Genomic DNA, 18,849 nt, shown 5'->3' on the forward strand with positions numbered 1-18,849 from the left:
CTTTCCAGACCAGGGGCCACACTTGTTCAGTGGGTGCTTTGGTTCCAGCTGATGGGTCTGCACTGGAGCTGTCCAGGGGGTGCCTCAGATACCTTCAGGATACTGATGTGGGCTGGGCCTCCTGCGTAGATGTGAAGCTCGGCACTTGGCTCTCCTCCTGGTTCTGTAAGCCACTATTTTACCATATGCCTAAAAGTTCCTATCAGCCTGGCATAGTGGCTGTAATCCTAGCACTTTGGGAAGTCGAGGTGGGAGGACTGCCTGAGCCCAGGAGTTCAAGATCAGCCTGGGCAAGACACTGTCTCTACATTAAAAAAGAAAAAAAAAATTAGCCAGTTATGGTGGCATATACCTGTATTTCCAGCTATTTGGGAGACTGAGAGGTGGGAAGATCTCTTGAGCCCGAGAGGTTGAGGCTCCAGTGAGCTGTGATCCCACCACTGCATTCCAGCCTGGGTGATGGAGCAAGACCCTGTTTCAATGACAACAAAAAAGTTTCTATCACTGAAATTACTAAAATATTTAAGCAAAAAAGTTGGAATTTTGCAGAAAATTTTATTTGTTTCTTGGTCTATACATCTAATTCTAGATACCAATATTTGTATACTCTATAAATATTCTGATTTTTTTTAAGAATTTTCAAATACATACAAGTTTAATTTTTAAAACATAGCAAATGTAGATTTTACATTTAGGAATATATTTTATATTTAAAGGAAGGTCTTGAGTAGGTAGCTCTATGCACCAGTTCTACTGAGATTTTAATAGAGAATTCATACTCTGCAAACCGAACCTGCGATTTTTGAATGAGTGAACTACAATTAAGGAGCTTATTTTCATCACATGTAAAGAAGGAAGAAACCATAAGAAAGAAATATACCTTTTATTTAAAGAAATTTAAAAAAAACAAATTTATTAACAAATTGAACACTGCTTGCATCTAGAGGATAGAATTTGGAATTGTGTTGCTTTCTTAAACTGATTGAATCAAAGTACATTAGAAAAACAAAACAAAACACAAGTTTTCCATTAAATGTGATCCATATTGGCTACATACAGCTTTGGATTTTTGTGGATCTAGGCAAGGAACAGAAAGTTAAAATGTAAATGAAGCCAGGCACAGTGGCTCACATATCAAATCGCAACACTTTGAGAGACTAAGGCGGGTGGATCCCTTGAGCCCAGGAATTCAGCACCAGCCTGGGTAAGATGATGAAACCTTGTCTCTACAAAAAATACAAAACTTAGCCTTGTGTGGTGGTGTGCCCTTGTAGTTCCAGCTACCTAGGAGGCTGAGAGGTGGGAGGATCACTTGAGCCTGGGAGGTCAAGGCTGCAGTGAGCTGTGATCATACCACTACACTGTAGCCTAGGTCACAGAGTGACTCTCTAGAAAAAAATTTTAAAAAAGAGACATTCAGTATTTGGGCCTGTAGAGAAGCATGGAAAAGCAAGAATAAAATACTTTTATTACGTCTAATTTTTAACATGATTAAACAAGAATAAGAAAATGCCATAGGGGTAATTAAAATTAACTCGTAAGGCCCAGTGAAGAATGAGACAGACATGTGGAAACAAGATCGAATGCCACTGAAAACAAGGAAATGCTTTCTTTCAGCGCTGGTTTACTGTATTTCTATGGATTTGCAACTCATGAAGATGCAGGGTGCCTTGCTTTTGTGTAGCCTATAGGTATACAAAATAGATAATAAAATTTATTTTCTTTTCTTCAGTAACTTCCTTTTAACATATATAATTTTCTGCATTTGAGAACTTCACTTGGGTTATAAAATTGGAATGTAACTGTTGATTTTCGTTCGATGCCTCTGTGAAATACATTCTGCTATCCACACAATATTTCTCATTTCCTGTTCCTTCAGCTTTACATATGCGTAAAACACACCGTAGTGGAACTGTCTGTTGAATGCCAGCACATTCATTTGTACCTGAGGAAAGAAAACAAGTAATACAGACTATCAGCTTATTTGGAACATACTATGTTTATGAAATAATATCAAGCTACAGACTGGCTTGTACTTGTGCAGTGCTTATTTGTGTTTAAATGGGCAATGTCCAAATTGGGCCAGATAGAGGAGTATGGTGACAACTCAGAAAGCTCTAACGGGAGAGTGTCACTCTGCAGATAAATATAGACAACAAGGGTTATAAAAGTAAGTTTGTAGAATCACAAGAAAAGCTCCAAATTTTAGCAGCACTGCTAGCTCAAAGATTCCTAGGTGTGTGTGTAACTTTGTACTAATACTTACCTGGCTTCTAGCTAGTAGACATATCTCATTCAGATAAAGTATTTCTTTTTGGCCACAACTTTTAAAAGTTTAAATAGGTCTTTAGGCTTAGTCTAACTCCCTTCCAAGGCAATGTCACAGGTCCCTGGAATTTAGACTAAGCGATATTCTGAGCTTTCTTGGAATGCTCTGTAGCAACTTTACTTATAGTTTAATTGTATTTTTTTTCTATATAAGTTAGGTGAGACCAAGAAAATTAAAAAAAAAAAAAACTTAAAAAAACTGGAGTAAAGTCTAGAATATAACAATTCCTTTATTCTTTTCTATTTTGATATTTAGAATGGAAAGGAGAAGAGGAGGTATTGAGTCCCTCATGTACCTCCAAAAATCTTGAGCAAAGTAGGCAGGGAATGGAAGCTGTATCTGCTGTCAGGAATAGACACTCATTTTTCCCACCAAAGGCTGCATTCTTAATAGCCTCTTTTTCAGCAGTTGTGTGATAGTTGGAATTTTAAAGCAACCCTACTATATCAATTAATTTGCATTTGTTTTTACTTCTTTCTTTGAAAGACACTAGAGAGCTGTTGGAAAATGTCTAAAACTTAGGTCTTTAGGAAGGTTCCCTAACCACTCTGAAACCAGTCTAACCCTAAAGTTTGGGTAATCTTCAGGGTTCTATGTTAGTTTCAATCAGATTGAGATGGAAGGGCCAATTGTTTCAGATAAATAAATGGAACATACTAGAAAATCTGTGGACTTGGGGGATCTTTTCTGTACCAAAAAAAAAAAAAAAAGCCATTATTGTTGAACAGTAGAGTCTCCCAGGAATTGTCAAAATGGATCAAGTACTTTTGCTTCTTTGTGGGGGTGGGGTGTGCAGATAGAATAATCTAGACTCTCTGAATGAATTTCCATATGATCAATTCCTAAGCATTATAATTGTGTCCATGAGTTATAACCATAGATAAACTTTTTTTTTTTTTTTTTTAAGATGGAGTCTCGTTCTGTCACCCAGGCTGGAGTGCAGGGGTGTGATCTCAGCTCACTGCAACCTCCACCTCCCAGGTTCAAGCAATTCTCCTGCCTCAGCTTCCTGAGTAGCTAGGATTACAAGCAGGTGCTATCATGACTGGCTAATTTTTGTATTTTTAGTAGAGACAGGGTTTCGACATGTTGGCCAGGCTGGTCCTGAATTCCTGACCTCAAGTGATCTGCCTGCCTTGGCCTCCCAAAGTGCTGGAACTGTAGGCATGAGCCACCGCGCCCCACCGGATAAACTCTTCTCGAGGAAGAGATGGATTAGAGTGAATTGTACCAGAATGAAGACAGTTGATATTTGATCATGAGGATGCTCTAGCTTTGCTTCTCTAGTTCACTAATTTTGGAACAGCTGCACTTCTTCCAGAGCTTCACTGTGTGCACCTCTGTTTGGACAGAACATTTCCATGTAAAACCATCATATGTGAGTCAGAAGGTCCTGTCTCTTCAAGGTAGAGTTTATAATACACCACTGACTATCAAGCTATGAATGTGCCTAACCAATTGGCATGATCAGCTGTAAAAAGAAAACCCAAAGTAAGGAAATACATAAAATACACAGTAAGAGAAAAACAAGCTAATAGCATCGCTGCTTATATCATACCTCACGCTCATAAAACACGTCCTCCAGTGTCTTTCCCCCATTGCCACCTACGGCTTCAAATAAAGGCTTGTATACCTTAAATAAAAGACACTAATTTTAAAAACATTTTCATTTCTTATAAATGTATATACATATATTTTTCCTAGCATTATATATGCACATAATATTTTTAAAAAAACTATGCCAGAAAAACTGAATGTTTTTTACAGGATTTTGGCTTCCCAAAGAAACAAAAAAAAAATCCAAGTAATAAAAGTGTGGATGAAATTCTAGCCTATCGACTTGTTCAGGGCTACAAGACAATTCAACTCTCAATATACAATGTCTGAGCTTATTTTCTCACCGAGGGTCTTAGGGCTAGCTAGGTACATAAGAGAAGCTCAATGAATGTTCATAATTTGATCAGTGTGGGTACATCAGTATGGGTAAATAGGTTCTTTGTGATTAAAATTGATAAAATTCACATGCAATTTCCAGTGTGGAATTTGGAATAAGCTCAAATTTTAATATTATACTAAAGAGTCTCATGCAATTAGATATGAGATGTCACAAAGGTTTATGCATTTGCTGACTTCCATCTTTCCTAGAGTGCTTCAGAAATCCACAGGAAAAGATGAGTGTCATTCTAGACCTGGAAAAGATGAGTGTCATTCTAGACCTGGAAAAGTTACCTGGGGGTTATGTACCTGCGTGCGAGTCAGAGGGAATGGAAGCTGTGCCGAGGTGCACAACCCTGAGTGGAGGAGCTTCAGGCATCCCAAGAGCAACTGGATGCTGGAGTGGGGGAAGGACCCAAGCAGCTATCATTCCTCTCCTGATTTCTGGCCACTCAGCAAAGTGAGTGGAAAAACTAATACATCCTTATTCTTCCTTGCAGTCCACCTAGAAGTTCTGTGCCTAACCTTGTTTCCCCAGACAGTACCTGAAAGGGCTGCTGGGTCAGACTCTATTACATAATAACTGATTTGAGCTCACATTTCCAGAACACTGCATCAGTCTCCTGGGGGAACTTGCTTTAGCAAACACTTCAAAAGGAGTGCTCAGATGACCATTCCTTGGAGATTTAAACAAGTACTTGCTTGGCAGGAACCTTAAAAATTAGTAGCTTGGGCTAGAAACTTAAAGTATTTCTTTGGGAGAGATCATTTCAGCAAAAGACACTGCTTGCTACCTTACAGATATTATTACTTCTTTTGAGTATAAGTGGAAATTTGATGTGTGAACTTCTAAAGCACATGGAAATGAACTAACACAAGGGACTTAGGGAAGCCAGTGTCATCACATACTTCGTAATGATCCGCTATGGTCTTCATCTGGTCAAAGTCTTCTGCTTGAGCCAACAGCCGCAACCCCTCAGGATAGAGCTTGCCAAAGGCTGGATAGAGGGTCTCCCGGTCTTCTTTGCTCAATTCAGTGCCAAAGGAGTTAAGAGTGATGATAAAAGCACGTCTGTCGGCCTCAAACTGAATTTGCAAGACAAAATCAATAAAATCTAATAAACTACTAAATGCTATTGACAGACTCTTAAATAAACAAATTCATTTCTGAAATGATTTGCTTTCCTTTCTGGATCTATGTCTAATTATACTCCAGACATGTGTTATTAGCGTTCCCTTAGTCTTTTCTTGTAAAAGTGACTCTGCTGGTCAGAGAAGGATCACCCAGTAGCAGTGATGGCCTATGACTCCTGAAATCCACTAAGCTTCATTTCCTGGGCACCTTGCAATGAATTCCTCATGCGTCTCTATCACATAGGCCACTAGCGTCACAAGTGTCTCTTCTATAAAAACGAGACTAGGCCGGGCACGGTGGCTCATGCCTGTAATCCCAGCACTTTGGGAGGCCGAGGCGGGTGGATCACGAGGTCAAGAGATCGAGACCATCCTGGTCAACATGGTGAAACCCCATCTCTACTAAAAATACAAAAAATTAGCTGGGCATGGTGGTGCGTGCCTGTAATCCCAGCTACTCAGGAGGCTGAGGCAGAAGAACTGCCTGAACCCAGGAGGTGGAGGTTGCGGTGAGCCAAGATTGCGCCATTGCACTCCAGCCTGGGTAACAAGAGCGAGACTCCGTCTCAAAAAAAAAAAAGGAGAATAATACCTATTTCTTAGGGTTCATTCAGGGACGGAACCAGGTAAATATAAGTGGGAGGGCCTAGAACGATGTTTGAAACAAAAAGTAATGCCATACATGGTCATATCCCTTCCTAGTTGTCAATGTCACCATCACTTTTTACATAATGAAATTGTGTGCTACCTACCATTTGTTTATGCTTTCATGGTTTTGGTTTTCTTTTTTGCTGTCCCAGGTGAGGTATCAATAAATCTAAGACTGTAGCTAAGGACTATGTGGATTGGGGCAAGTTATCTTTCTGTCAAGAAGTTTTCTTGTTTGTAAGATGCTGGAGTGTGGCTGCATGATCTTCAAGGCAGGTCAACCAACACATACTCACGGCCTGTCTTCTCCATGCTGAACACCACTAGGCACCTGGGCTCCCATTCCCTCATCATTCCTATTTCATCTGACCACTCAAGTCTTTTTTGAAATTTTGTTTCTATTCCTTCGAGCTCTGTGTTTCTACTGTCTCTTGGTTCTCCTACTTTCAACGCTGGCCATTCCATCTCATTCTCTCCTTCAGGGGCTCCTCCTCTGCCTACTGTGGGTGCTTGCTATGGTTTCACTGGGCTAAGCCACTCTTTTCTAGGTACCTCAAATGCTCAGTACTTAGCACTTCATTTTGAAATCTGTGCCTCTATTTCTCCCCACTACACTCTAAAATCTTTGAAGAACCATGTCTCACTTGTTAATTGTTCTTTTTATTATTATTGTTTTTATTTTAAGATTGAACCTCACTCTGTCATCCAGGCTGGAGTGCAGTGGTGGGGTCAGGACTGACTGCAGCCTCACCTCCCAGGGCTCAGTTGATCCTCCCACCTCAGCCTCCTAAGTAGCAGGGACTACAGGCACATGCCATCATGCCCTGCTAATTCTTTTTGTAGAGATGGGATTTCGCCATATTGCTCAGGCTGGTCTTGAACTCCTAAGCTCAAGAAATCTTCCCTCCTGGGCCTTCTAAAGTATTAGGATTATAGGCATGAGCCACCATGCCTGGCCTTTTGTTCATTTTTGAAAAGCCAGTGCCTGACACATAAGGAAGTCTTAACTACTTACTGAATCCAACAGAATGATGTGTGATCCTACTACTTTTGAAATTCTCTAACATTCTCCATGATGTTGAATAGCATTCAAAGCAACGTTTTGTGGATCAGTAGCTTTAACATCACCTGGAAGCACGTTAGAAGTGCAGAGTCTCAGGTTACAGTTCAGCCCTACTGAACCAGAATCTGCATTTCCACTGGATTCCTAGGCTATTTGTATGCATGTGAAAGCTGAAAAGAATTGCTGTATGCTATCCTCTAATCAGCTTTTGACTGGTTAACAGATGACAAAACCCAACTTGCAACAGATCTCACTGGAACTCTTATGTGAGAACAGGTGTTTTCTATCAGAAGAGTGAGAGTTACCTCCATCTGATCCTTTTGATTGCTTTTATGGAGATTATGGGTGAACTGAAAAGTAGGGAGTGGCTTATTTGGAAGCAAAGGCAACTGCCTCTGGCTACTGAATATAACCAGTCCTGTCAGTCATTTTAGACCTTCTAGAGATAAGAGAAGAAATGCAAGGAGAAGATTTCATGGCAGTAAAAAACCTTAAAACAAAAATTAGGGCAGGAAGAGGAGCAGTAAAAGTAATTGTCCCAGATGTTCCTTAATTCGCTCTCTGGTTCTAAAATATTATGATCTTATGAAGAGAATTAGGGCAAGGTAGGCAGCACTGCAGATGTGCAAACAGCAGAGGCCAGGCCAGAGGAAGGAGCGGCGGGAGATAAAGCAGGATGTTTTGGAGGAATTGTCATGGCTCAATCACTGGGAAAACAATTGAAGAAGTGGGAAGGACAGATAGCTGAGGAGAGAAGATGAATATAAGAAAGGACTTTGGCTGATACAGTAGGTTATCTGAGCCCTCCATCCTCTTTCTAGCTCCTTGTCCTTGTTACCACTTCTTCCCTCAGCCTACCATGCATGTGCTCTGTTCCATAACTCTGCATGCTGAAATCCTCCCTGCCTTCATGTCCCATCAAATGCCATCTTTTTCATAACAAGCCCTTCTATTTCTTCTCTAATTGGATATGATTCTCTTTGAACCCTGATTATATTTCATTTTTCTTTTATCATAACTGACTATATATCTACCTATTCTTCTAGTCTGGAGGCTCTTTTGTGTAAGCCTGTGTATTACCTTCTTAGTGAAAAAACCCATAATTTTAGAATCGGAAAAGGACTGTTCTTTGACCATCCCTAAGCAGAGTTTGACATGCCTTTGATTAGAGGAGACTAAATGGGCTGGTGGTAGTGTGACATAGCTCCTGTTTCTTGCAGAGAGTTGGCAGGCTGCGTGGTATGGTATATGTTGGCAGTCCCATGCCTTTCCTTTTACTGTTCCCTACAAAAACGTACTCATGTTAAAACTAGAGCTTATTTTTTATTGTTGTAAGAGACAGCAATGTACTATTGGCTTGCTCAAAATTACTATCAGTTGCACATCATAAACTCCTACAGATTAACTGATCGGGTCACACATTCTCTCCAGTTCCTTATGGGAAGAAGTCACACCTGGCAGGAGGCAGTGGGTGGAGGTGTCAATGGCTATGGAAAAGAGTGAAGTGAACTAGAATGGAGCCTAGCCTTATCACCACATGCACTGACCAGTAGAAATCAAACAAACATAATTTATGGTTGTTTTTCACTGTCCTGTTAACCATATAGATTGAAGAGTAGGAGTAAAAGGCAAATATTATACTACAGTGCATTTGCCTTGAACCTAAGTCAATTTCTTTTTTTTTAAATATGAAGTTACAATTTGTAATTAGTTTCAATTTTCACATGTAAACTGAGGTTAATGGTCTCTTCTACCATATTAAGTCTCTTGAAGTCTCCGGGCAAATGAGACTAAATGGGAATACACATGGAACTTATAAACTGTAAGTGCTCTATAGTTACACAAATAAAAGGGAGGTAATTACATGATCAAAGTATTTATGTAAAGCTGACGGACACCCTTTGATCGTATCATTATAACTGTTACAACTTCATGTCCTGTGGAGCTGATATTGCTATATAAATAAAAATAGCTCAGTGTATTTTTATTTTTATTTTTTAGAGACAGGGTCTCACTCTGTCACCCAGCCTGGAGGGAGGTCGTTTATGGCTCACTGTAACCTGGAATTTCTGGGCTGAGGCGATCTTCCCACCTCAGCCTCCTGAGTAGCAAGGACTGCAGGTGTGTTCTACCATGCCTGCTTAATTTCTGTATTTTTTGTAGAGGTGGGGTCTTGCTATGTTACCCAGGCTGGTCTCAAACTCCTGTCTTCAAGCGATTCTTCTGCATAGGTCTCCCAAAGTGCTGGGATTACAGGCATAAACTATTGTGACCAGCTGGGGTTTTTTTCTTTTTTAATGCTATTTGGAAAAAGAAAAAACTAATCTAATCTGATACCATGAAGATTGGAAAGGTACAATGAGAACACTGGGCATACGGTCGTTTGATCAAATCATCCCAGTGACAAGCATTTTTCTGATATTATCTTTTTTTTACATTACCAAGGATCACAAAGACATCATTCTTACCTATTTCTTACCTTTTATAAAGACATAATTCTTACCTTACCTATTTACCAATTTTTAGAGTACACACAGTATGATCTTGCTTATGAATTAGCACTTACTTTCATATAAAAGAATTCTGAATGGTGAATTTAATGCAGAGATACTATGGCAGAGTGGATAAGCACATAGGTACCAGAGTCAACTGTCTGCATTCAAATCCTGTGAGACATCAGGTTAAGTTACTAGCTTTCTCTGAGTGTCATTGCTCCTTCTGAAAAATAGATACTAGACTACCTATTCTGTGTGGTTTTGAAGTCTAAGTGAGTTCATGTATATAAAGCACTCAGGATAGCATCTAGCACGTACTAAGTGTTAGCTATTAATAGTGCTATTGTATACCTTTGACAAGGTTATCAGTCTTGATACGACTTTTATTTCACATATTTCTCGGGTATAAAGTATACAAACCATTTCTAAACCACAAGAATTATGCTGAGTATAAATTCTACTTTTGATCCATAGACAATATGGCTTCTTATAGTGTGGCTAATAGTTGAATTTATGAAAAGAAAGGGAAGGGCCTCGTAGGGTCGCTAGTTACTCATGTTACATGATTAGCATGACTGAGAGAGACTATTTTTCATTCTGTCATTTACTGTGCCATAAAAAGTGTTATTTATTCAATATCCACTTTCTGTGTAATATAGATAAGGACAAAAATATTTCTTGGAGATCTTTAGTGATAAGATTTTCAGTTGACAAGTGTTTTGGCTGTATGTTAAGAATTTCTGGCTGGGACAACATACAGAAACCTTTTCTTTGTTTTTTCTTTTTTTGAGATGGAGTCTCACTCTGTCACCCAGGCTAGAGTACAGCGGCATAATCTCAGCTCACTGCAACCTCCACCTCCCAGGTTCAACCTTCATGCTTTCTGTGCCTCACCTTGCAAGTAGCTGGGATTACAGATGTGCACCACCACATCCAGCTGATTTTTTTTTTTGTATCGTTAGTAGAGACAGGTTTCACCATGTTGACCAGGCTGGTCTCTAACTCTCGACCTCAGGTGCTCTACCCACCTCAGCCTACCAGAGTGCTTGGATTATAGGCATGAGCCACTGTGCCTGGCCAAGACCTGATCTTTTCCAAAAAATAAAAAAAACTTAGCTGGGCATGGTGGCATGTGCATGTGGTCCCAGCTACTCAAGAGGCTGAGGTAGGAGGATCATTTGAGCCCAAGAGGTTGAGGCTACATTGAGCCATGATCACACCACCGCACTGCAGCCTGGGCAACAGATTGAGACCCTGTCTCAAAAATCAAAACAAACAAACAAACAAAAATCTCAACAAGGAATAGCAAAGTATCTTCAACTATAAAACTTTTTTGTTTCTTTTTTCTTTATCACAAGTCATATCAAGCAAGTAAAATTTTAATGATTAGATGTTGAGGGGAGCTAGTTTTATCATATTCAGTTTCAGAACATTAGGTTGAAATATTTGCAGATAGTTAATTTTTTTTCTTTTTACCTAAAGGGTAATGCTTATTAGACTTTTCTTGAAATCAGAATTCCACCCACCAGTGAAGTCACTGTACCAGATAATGTAATGATTAAAAATATTCTTTAGATAAAATTTAATTTCACAGGGCAAAGTAAGGCTTAGAACAGGACAAAGTGCTATTATTTTCTTTTTAAGTGAATTAGGAAATTATTTACTAACAAGAGGGATGGATGTAAAATACTTAGTACAAACTATGCACAGGATGCCCCACAGATCCTTCTGAACTCCACCCTGAATCTCCCATGCATCTGCAGATCAACATTCTTATGCAAGAGGACTCCTAAGCATAGATGAAATCTGTGGTGATTAAGAGGAATTAACAAGAGTATACTTCCTGGTCAACATGGTGAAACCCCGTCTCTACTAAAAATACAAAAAATTAGCTGGGCATGGTGGTGTGTGCCTGTAATCCCAGCTACTCCAGAGGCTGTGGCAGGAGAATTGCCTGAACCCAGGAGGCGGAGATTGCGGTGAGCCGAGATCGCGCCATCGCACTCCAGCCTGGGTAAAAAGAGCGAAACTAAGTCTAAAAAACAAAACAAAACAAAACAAGAGTATACCATCAACTAGAGAGGTAGACACCAATGGTGGCATTTGACACATAATTAAATGAGCTTACCAACTGCGATTCACATAACTAAGAAGTCTTTCTGCTGAGAGCTGGAACTCTCATGGGTTGCTTGGGGCAGCCTTTATTTTAGGATTTATAATGTACAATATCCCTGTGGTTGAAGCCATAGTGGACTTTTGGTGCCAAGTTGTGGGGATTCCTAGCTGCCCAATGTTCCCTCAACGGAAGGAATTTGGGCGATTATTGAGTGTCTACAGTCCATCCATTGCTCATAGTGTCAGAAGCATTTGAACCAGAGCAACTTCATCTTGAATAGGGGCTGGTAAGATAAGGCTGAGATCTACTGGGCTGCATTCCTAGATGGTTAGACATTCTAAGTCACAGGATGAAATAGGAGATTGGCACAAGATACAGGTCATAAACACTCTGCTGATAAAACAGGTTACAGTAAAGAAGCCAGCTAAAACCCACCAAAACCGAGATGGTGATGAGTGACCTTGGTCCTCCTCACTGCTACACTCCCACCAACACCACGAGAGTTTACAAATGCCATGGCAATGTCAGGAAGTTACCCTATGTGATCTAAAAAGGGGAGACATGAATAATCCATCCCTTGTTCAGCATATAATCAAGAAATAATCATAAAAATGGGTAACCAGCAGCCATTGGGTCTGCTCTACCTATGAAGTAGCCATGCTTTTACTCCGTTACTTTCTTAATAAACTTGCTTTCACTTTACTCTATGGACCCAAATTCTTTCTTGCATGAGATACAAGAATCCTCTCCTGGGGTCTGGATTGGGACCCTTTTCTGGTAACAACCGTATACTAAATTTTTATTGTCTACAATCTATTCTTTACATACTACATGAAAATGAATCATAACGAAATCTGTGTACATATTATTTTCTAATTCCAAAATAACTCTTCCATGTAGAAAACTTGGAAAATACAACTCTTAACCAAATACATCAAATATTATATATAGTAAAATATACTGCTTGTTTTATTTTTAGATTAAAAAAACTTCAAAGATAAGGGAACACAAGTAAGGTTAAAACAATGAAAAATATGTAAGTGCCTTATTTAGCATGAAAAAATTCAAGGACTTTTTCTTACCTCAAGAATGGGACACATAACTTCTGCTGTGACATCACCATGATTCTTACAGAATTTATAGAATGTCTCAAGGTAAGACTTAAAAAGAAAAAAGACCATAAAGTGAAATAATGAATATACATTCCTTTTGAAAATGTTGAGATCAGCTTTTCATGGTTTATTAAATGCTTTAATGGAAGTTGAATTACTTCTCCAATAGGGAGATATTTTATAATAAATTTGGTAGAAGCTTTCACATTGCAGCATGTTGCACAGACTAAAAAAGAACTCTAGAAAAGGACAAAACTGCATTTATCATAACTTATAATTACTTAACAAGCACTTTTTTTTGCATGGTTTTGGATTATTTCATATGGTTAATTCTTGCTATTTTAACAAGAGTGCCAAGTTCTTTTCTGAGATCAGTAAATAATTTTAGATTCAGTCCTATGCTGACTTAATCTCTTGTAGAGGCACATTTGAGTTGGCGTGGAGCATGGAGCTGTAAGGGAAAGGATGTGGGGTCAGACCGCCTGAGTTTGGATCACAGCTCATACTTTTTAGCTAACTGGCTTCTTCCAAGAAAACTTTGCCTCTCCATGCCTCAGTTTTCTCCCGGGAGGAATGCAGATAGCATAAACATCATATTTTTGCCAGGTGGATTAAGTGAGTTAAGGCCTATAAATTACTTAGAACAGTGCCTTCTGTTAGTTATATCTCAAAGATACCTCCTGTAAGCCCATAAGGCACTTTACCAAAAAAATAACACTGCCTGCAATACAATGCTTCTGAAAGGACCACATGTTTGAACACAGCATGCTATATATATGGCATGGCAGTATATATTCAATTACTCTGTGTGAGTGTCCAAAGAGCCTATGGTTGTTTGAGTAAAAATGGACAGATTTTACTCAGCCTATAGTCTATTACAGCTACTCAAATGGTGGCAGCACAGTCCACACAGACAGTCAGATCATGCAAAGTGGTACCTACGAAGCAGCATACATGAATGGTTCATTCTGGTATGCTGCACACTGTAGATTAAAATTGTGTGGGCAAATTAGCTGTGAGATTCAGGGATACTAACAAGATTGAGGAGAGAGATGAACACTGCGTAACAGAAGGTTTACTATGTATGCTGGTTGCTTTAAATGGATTGATATTGTTCACTCCACTGATTCACCTACCACCATCTAAATACCTTTTATGTTCCACATACCATGCAAGGAGCTAGGAATATGGATGATAGGGCATGTTATTCCTTGCAAATATCTTGCTGGCTAGGGGAAGCTGACATGCATGTATTTAACTAGAGGACAGGCTAGAGCTAAAAGCTATATTCCAAATATGCACAGTTTCATAATTGCAGAAATTGTTTAATGAGCAAAGTAGGTTTTAATAGAGAACTCTAGTCACAATATATTATGTCATCAAGAAAAACACAGTATTTGGGAAAACCATTACCTTGTATAGTTTATTGCGCAGCAATTCAATATTCAGTTCATCTAGAGCATTTTCAGACATGCAGTCTTGAAAGAATGGAGCTGGAAGCAGAAATTCCCATACCACAAAATGAATCTTAAGCAAGATGATAAACTGTAGAAAATGTATCCTGAACACACCACCTTCTGTTCACTCCTGACAAGAAAACTGCAGAGTTGCAATCCATACACTCAACTAAATAAGGCTAATAGTAATAAGGATGAAAGCAGCTATTACTTTTTAAGCATTTATCATATGTAAGCCCTAAACCAGGGGTCCCCAGATAAACACCAGTTCATGGCCTGTTAGGACCTGAGCCACACAGCAGAGGTGAACAGCGGGCCAGAGAGTGGTTTCAATTATATTTACAACCACTTCCCATCACTTGCATTACCGCCTGAGCTCCGCCTCCTGTCAGATCAGTGGCGGCAATAGATTCTCATAGCAGCACAAACCCTATCGCGAACTGTGCATGTGAGGGATCTAGGCTGTGTGCTTCTTATGAGAGTCTAATGCCTGATGATCTGTTACTGTCTCCCATCACTTGAAGATGGCACTGTCTAGTTGCAGGAAAACAAGCTCAGGGATCCCACTGATTTTACATTATGGTGAGTTGTATAATTACTTCATTATATATTACAATGTAATAATAATAGAAATAAAGTGCCCAATAAATGTAATGTGTTTGAATCATCCCGAAACCATCCCCTCTCTCCCTTTATGGAAAAGTTGTCTTCCATGAAATCGGTCCCTGGGGTCAAAAAGGTTGGGGACTGATGCCCTAACCCTCACTCACTACACTAAACACTGAATATATTTTAACTCAACCTTCACAATACCTTGGAGCTATTCACTTAAGGCTTACTTTCCTGGAAGTCCCCCTTCCTCCATTACCTAATAATAACATTTATCATTTGCAACTTTAGTATGTGCCAGGCATTGAGTTGTACTTAAAAGTGTGTTTTGTTTTTAAAACTCTATTATGAAAAGGTACATTATTTCCAAAATGAGGAAACTGGGGTGAACTGAATTGTTCCTGGTCACCTTGTTCGGACCGGGCAGAGCCTGGCATCATGCCCATGGCTGTCTGATTGCAGTCTCAACCTCTCTCAACCAGCCTATGCTACTTCAGCATCGGGTGTTTAATGACAACACAAATATATATTTTCTTCCTTTTTAAAATGTCTATTTTAAAGAGCACCTATTTTGACAAATGATCAATAGTGAATTGCTTCTATCTAGATTTCCTGACAATATTAGATAATGATGCTTATACAACTATATCTTTAGAATTTTGAATATTACAACTCTTGTTACTACCAAGTTATAATGAAATAACATTAACAATCATTTCATCATTGCTTCTGATGATTTGACAGATACCCATGAGCATCTCGGAAAAATGACATTTTTAAACTTCCTAAAACAAAATGCTTCGTATATGTAACCTTATCTAGACAGAAGCTTAAATGAAAGGACAAGAAACTAATCCTATAAAACGCAACTAGAAAATTAATTATTTTGGAGAATGACAAGTTCCATTATTTATTTGCTATGACCTGGTATAAAGTGAGGGTTTGAAGGTTGAGAGATGAGCCCCAATTCCTTCTCTGCTACAGATGCTTCACATGTGATCTGAGCAGGTTGCCTCACTTGTCTTGATCTGAAAAATGAGGGAACTGAACTAGATGATTCCTTAATGTCTCTGCCACTTCCAGGAATCTGCGTGGTATGCTACTGTATTCACGGAAAAAATAATTGTGAATTCAAAGTACATTTTCTTTTGAAACACAGGGAAGAAAAAATAGTACATTTTCTAATGACTGTGATAACATATACAAGCAGCTACAAAATTACTTGAGTGTTCCTACCTAATGGTGTTTCTACCAGAATGGCATTAAAGAGATCTGAAGGTGTCTCTGCAATGTTGACAGCTTCCATTTCTGTGAAACGGCCCAAGGGGTGGCACTTCACCAGAATTTCTTTCACAGATTTTTTCTGCAATGCACCATTCATCAGCAGAATCACATTGTCTATCATGTAACTGCACCTGGTGTAGAAGACAACTCAGTCATGAAGAGACAACTCCAAAAGGACAAGAAGCATCCTACAAGTAAAGATGCACACTGTTTAGGTACACACTGTTTCATTCAGAAAATACATGAGTCTCTTTTTATTTTAAACACTGGGCTTTAGGAGATGTGGAGAAAAATACATGACCTCTGAGAATGTCATAGATTGAAAAAGCATATTCAATACCCTTTTTTGAGACGAAGTCTGTCTCTGTCACCCTGACTGGAGTCCAGTGGCCCAGTCTTGGCTCACTACAAGCTCTGCCTCCTGGGTTCAAATGATTTTCCTGCCTCAGCTTCCCAAGTAGCTGGGATTACAAGCTCTTGCCACCATGCCCAACTAATTGTATTTTTAGCAGATACAAGGTTTCACCATGTTGGCCAGGCTGGTCTGGAACTCCTGACATCAAGGATCTGCCCACCTTGGCCTCCCAAACTGTTGGGAGCCACTGCCCCTGGCCATGAAAAAGCACATTTCATATTCTGACAACTAACTAAATAAAACTTTGACTGGTAAAAATATGCAGAGGAAGCTCTTCCACAGTCATTGTCAAATGCGATGGGGTAGGGGTGAGGGTGTAATTTGTTTGGTTTATCAGAATGGACAAAGGGCTCGAAAAGTTGAAAAACACAGACCTGGAGTATCTTACTCTACTCTAAAAACTGACTAATATATTTGTTTTTATTTTATTTTATTTTTTGAGACAGAGTTTCACTCTTGTTGCCCAGGCTGGAGTGTAGTGGTGTGATCTTGACTCACTGCAACCTCCACCTTCCGGGTACAAGCAATTCTCCTGCCTCAGCCTCCTGAGTAACTGGGACTACAGGCGTGTGCCACCACGCCTGGCTAATTTTGTATTTTTAGTAGAGACAGGATTTCTCCTTGTTGGTCAAGCTGGTCTCGAACTCCTGACCTCAGGTGATCCCCCTGCCTCAGCCTCCAAAAGTGCAGGGATTACAGGCTTGAGCCATCACTCCTGGCCGGACTACTATATTTGAATCTGCAATGAAGCCTATCACTGAGGATTCGAAATTTAATGCTAAAAAATATCATGCAATTCTGTCCTCACAAGATCACATTGTGAATTTTCTAGGCCACCTTCCCCGCATTCCCAAGAGTTTACTAATCCATATTTTATATGATTTCTTTATTTGATATAAGCTCTGCTCGGGATATCCTGGGTGTATGCACTGGTTCATTCATGTGCTCAGCACCCAGGATATTCCAAGCAATGAAGTTGAGAAGTAAATGAGACCTAGGGCCTTCCTTTACAGAGAATACAGCTTAAGCAAGGAAATGGACAAAGAATCATTCCCAATAAATCACAATACAGCATACATGCTATGCAAAATAAATTATAGGGTGGTGTGGAGAGTCATAGCTGGACACTAAATCAGTCCTGGAAGAAGACTTGCTAGAGCAATGACAGTCAACTAGAAACTTCAAGAGTTAGTAGGAGCTGGCCAGCCAAAAGGGGCTGGGAACTGGGGGAAAGCATGTTTCAAGGCAGAAGGAAGAACATTTGAAGAGTCCCAGTGATGAGAGCACAAGGATACTCAGGGTGTTTCCTTTACCTAGGCTGAGGACTGGAGCTGGGGCTGGGGTGAGGAATGCAAAAATGAGGAATTTGGATGTTAAGGGCAATGGAAAATACTCACTGCTGTTACACTGAAAGGAATATTATGGCTTATGAAAATATGAAAACAGCAGAAGAGGTAAACAAACACCTATACGGCGAGGTGCTTTACAAAAACTTAGCTTTTCTTTTTTTTTGAGAGAAGGAAAGAAAAAAAAGGAGTGAAGGAGAGGAAGAAAGAGGAAGAAAAAGAGGGAGAGAGAACGGAAATGTTGCTTTATTCTAAAAAAAAAAAAAACGGGTATTGTAATGGCCAATCAATATTTCATTTAAACCTATGAGTAGGTGTGATGTGGTATTGACAAGAATGTATATTTTGTGTATTTAAAGTGGAGAGCTCTACAAATATTTATTAAGTTTACTTGTTCCGGATCTGAGTTCAAGTCCTTGATATCCTTATTAATTTTCTGTCTCATTGAGTCTAAGTCTCTGTGTATCTGGGTGTTAGGATCATTAGCTCTTGTTGTTGCATTGATCCTTTTACCACTATATCTTTACTGCTTTAAAATCTATTTTATCAGATGTGAGAATTGCATCTCCTGCTTTTTATTTATTTATTTATTTTTGCTCTCCATTTGGTTGGCAAATCTTTCTCCATCCCTTTGTTTTGAGTCTTTGTGTATCCTTGCATGTGAAATGGGTCTGGATGTAGCATACCATTGGGTTTTGGTTGTATCTTTTGATAGGGGATTTAGTCAATTTAAATTTAGGATTACTGCCATTTGATGGTAACTGGCTGTTTTATCCATTCGTTGATGTAAATTCTTCTTTATGTTGTTGCTCTTTACTTTTTGGTATATTTTTAGAAAGGCTAATACTGGTTGTTCCTTTCTATGTGTAATGCTTCTTTCAGAAGCTCTTGTAAAGCAGGCCTGGT

The 18,849-nt window shown here is 39.3% G+C and overlaps 1 protein-coding gene across 1 annotated transcript in view; it reads right to left on the minus strand.

Annotated features, from left to right (window-relative positions):
• Window positions 1-537: 537 nt before the first annotated feature.
• The window catches only part of ATP6V0D2 (ATPase H+ transporting V0 subunit d2), a 56,370-nt gene continuing 38,058 nt past the window's right edge, over window positions 538-18,849 (minus strand). Inside the window, exons 3-8 of the mRNA XM_002759043.7 lie at window positions 16,135-16,313; window positions 14,246-14,325; window positions 12,803-12,880; window positions 5,174-5,350; window positions 3,888-3,962; window positions 538-1,945 (exon numbers count right to left, since the gene is read on the minus strand). Of these exons, the coding sequence (XP_002759089.3) occupies window positions 1,784-1,945; window positions 3,888-3,962; window positions 5,174-5,350; window positions 12,803-12,880; window positions 14,246-14,325; window positions 16,135-16,313 (751 nt within the window). The 3' untranslated portion in view covers window positions 538-1,783. The remainder of the gene's footprint in view (window positions 1,946-3,887; window positions 3,963-5,173; window positions 5,351-12,802; window positions 12,881-14,245; window positions 14,326-16,134; window positions 16,314-18,849) is intronic.

The sequence above is a fragment of the Callithrix jacchus genome, chromosome 16 (genome assembly GCF_049354715.1).
Source record: "Callithrix jacchus isolate 240 chromosome 16, calJac240_pri, whole genome shotgun sequence".
Classification (NCBI taxonomy): domain Eukaryota; kingdom Metazoa; phylum Chordata; class Mammalia; order Primates; family Cebidae; genus Callithrix; species Callithrix jacchus.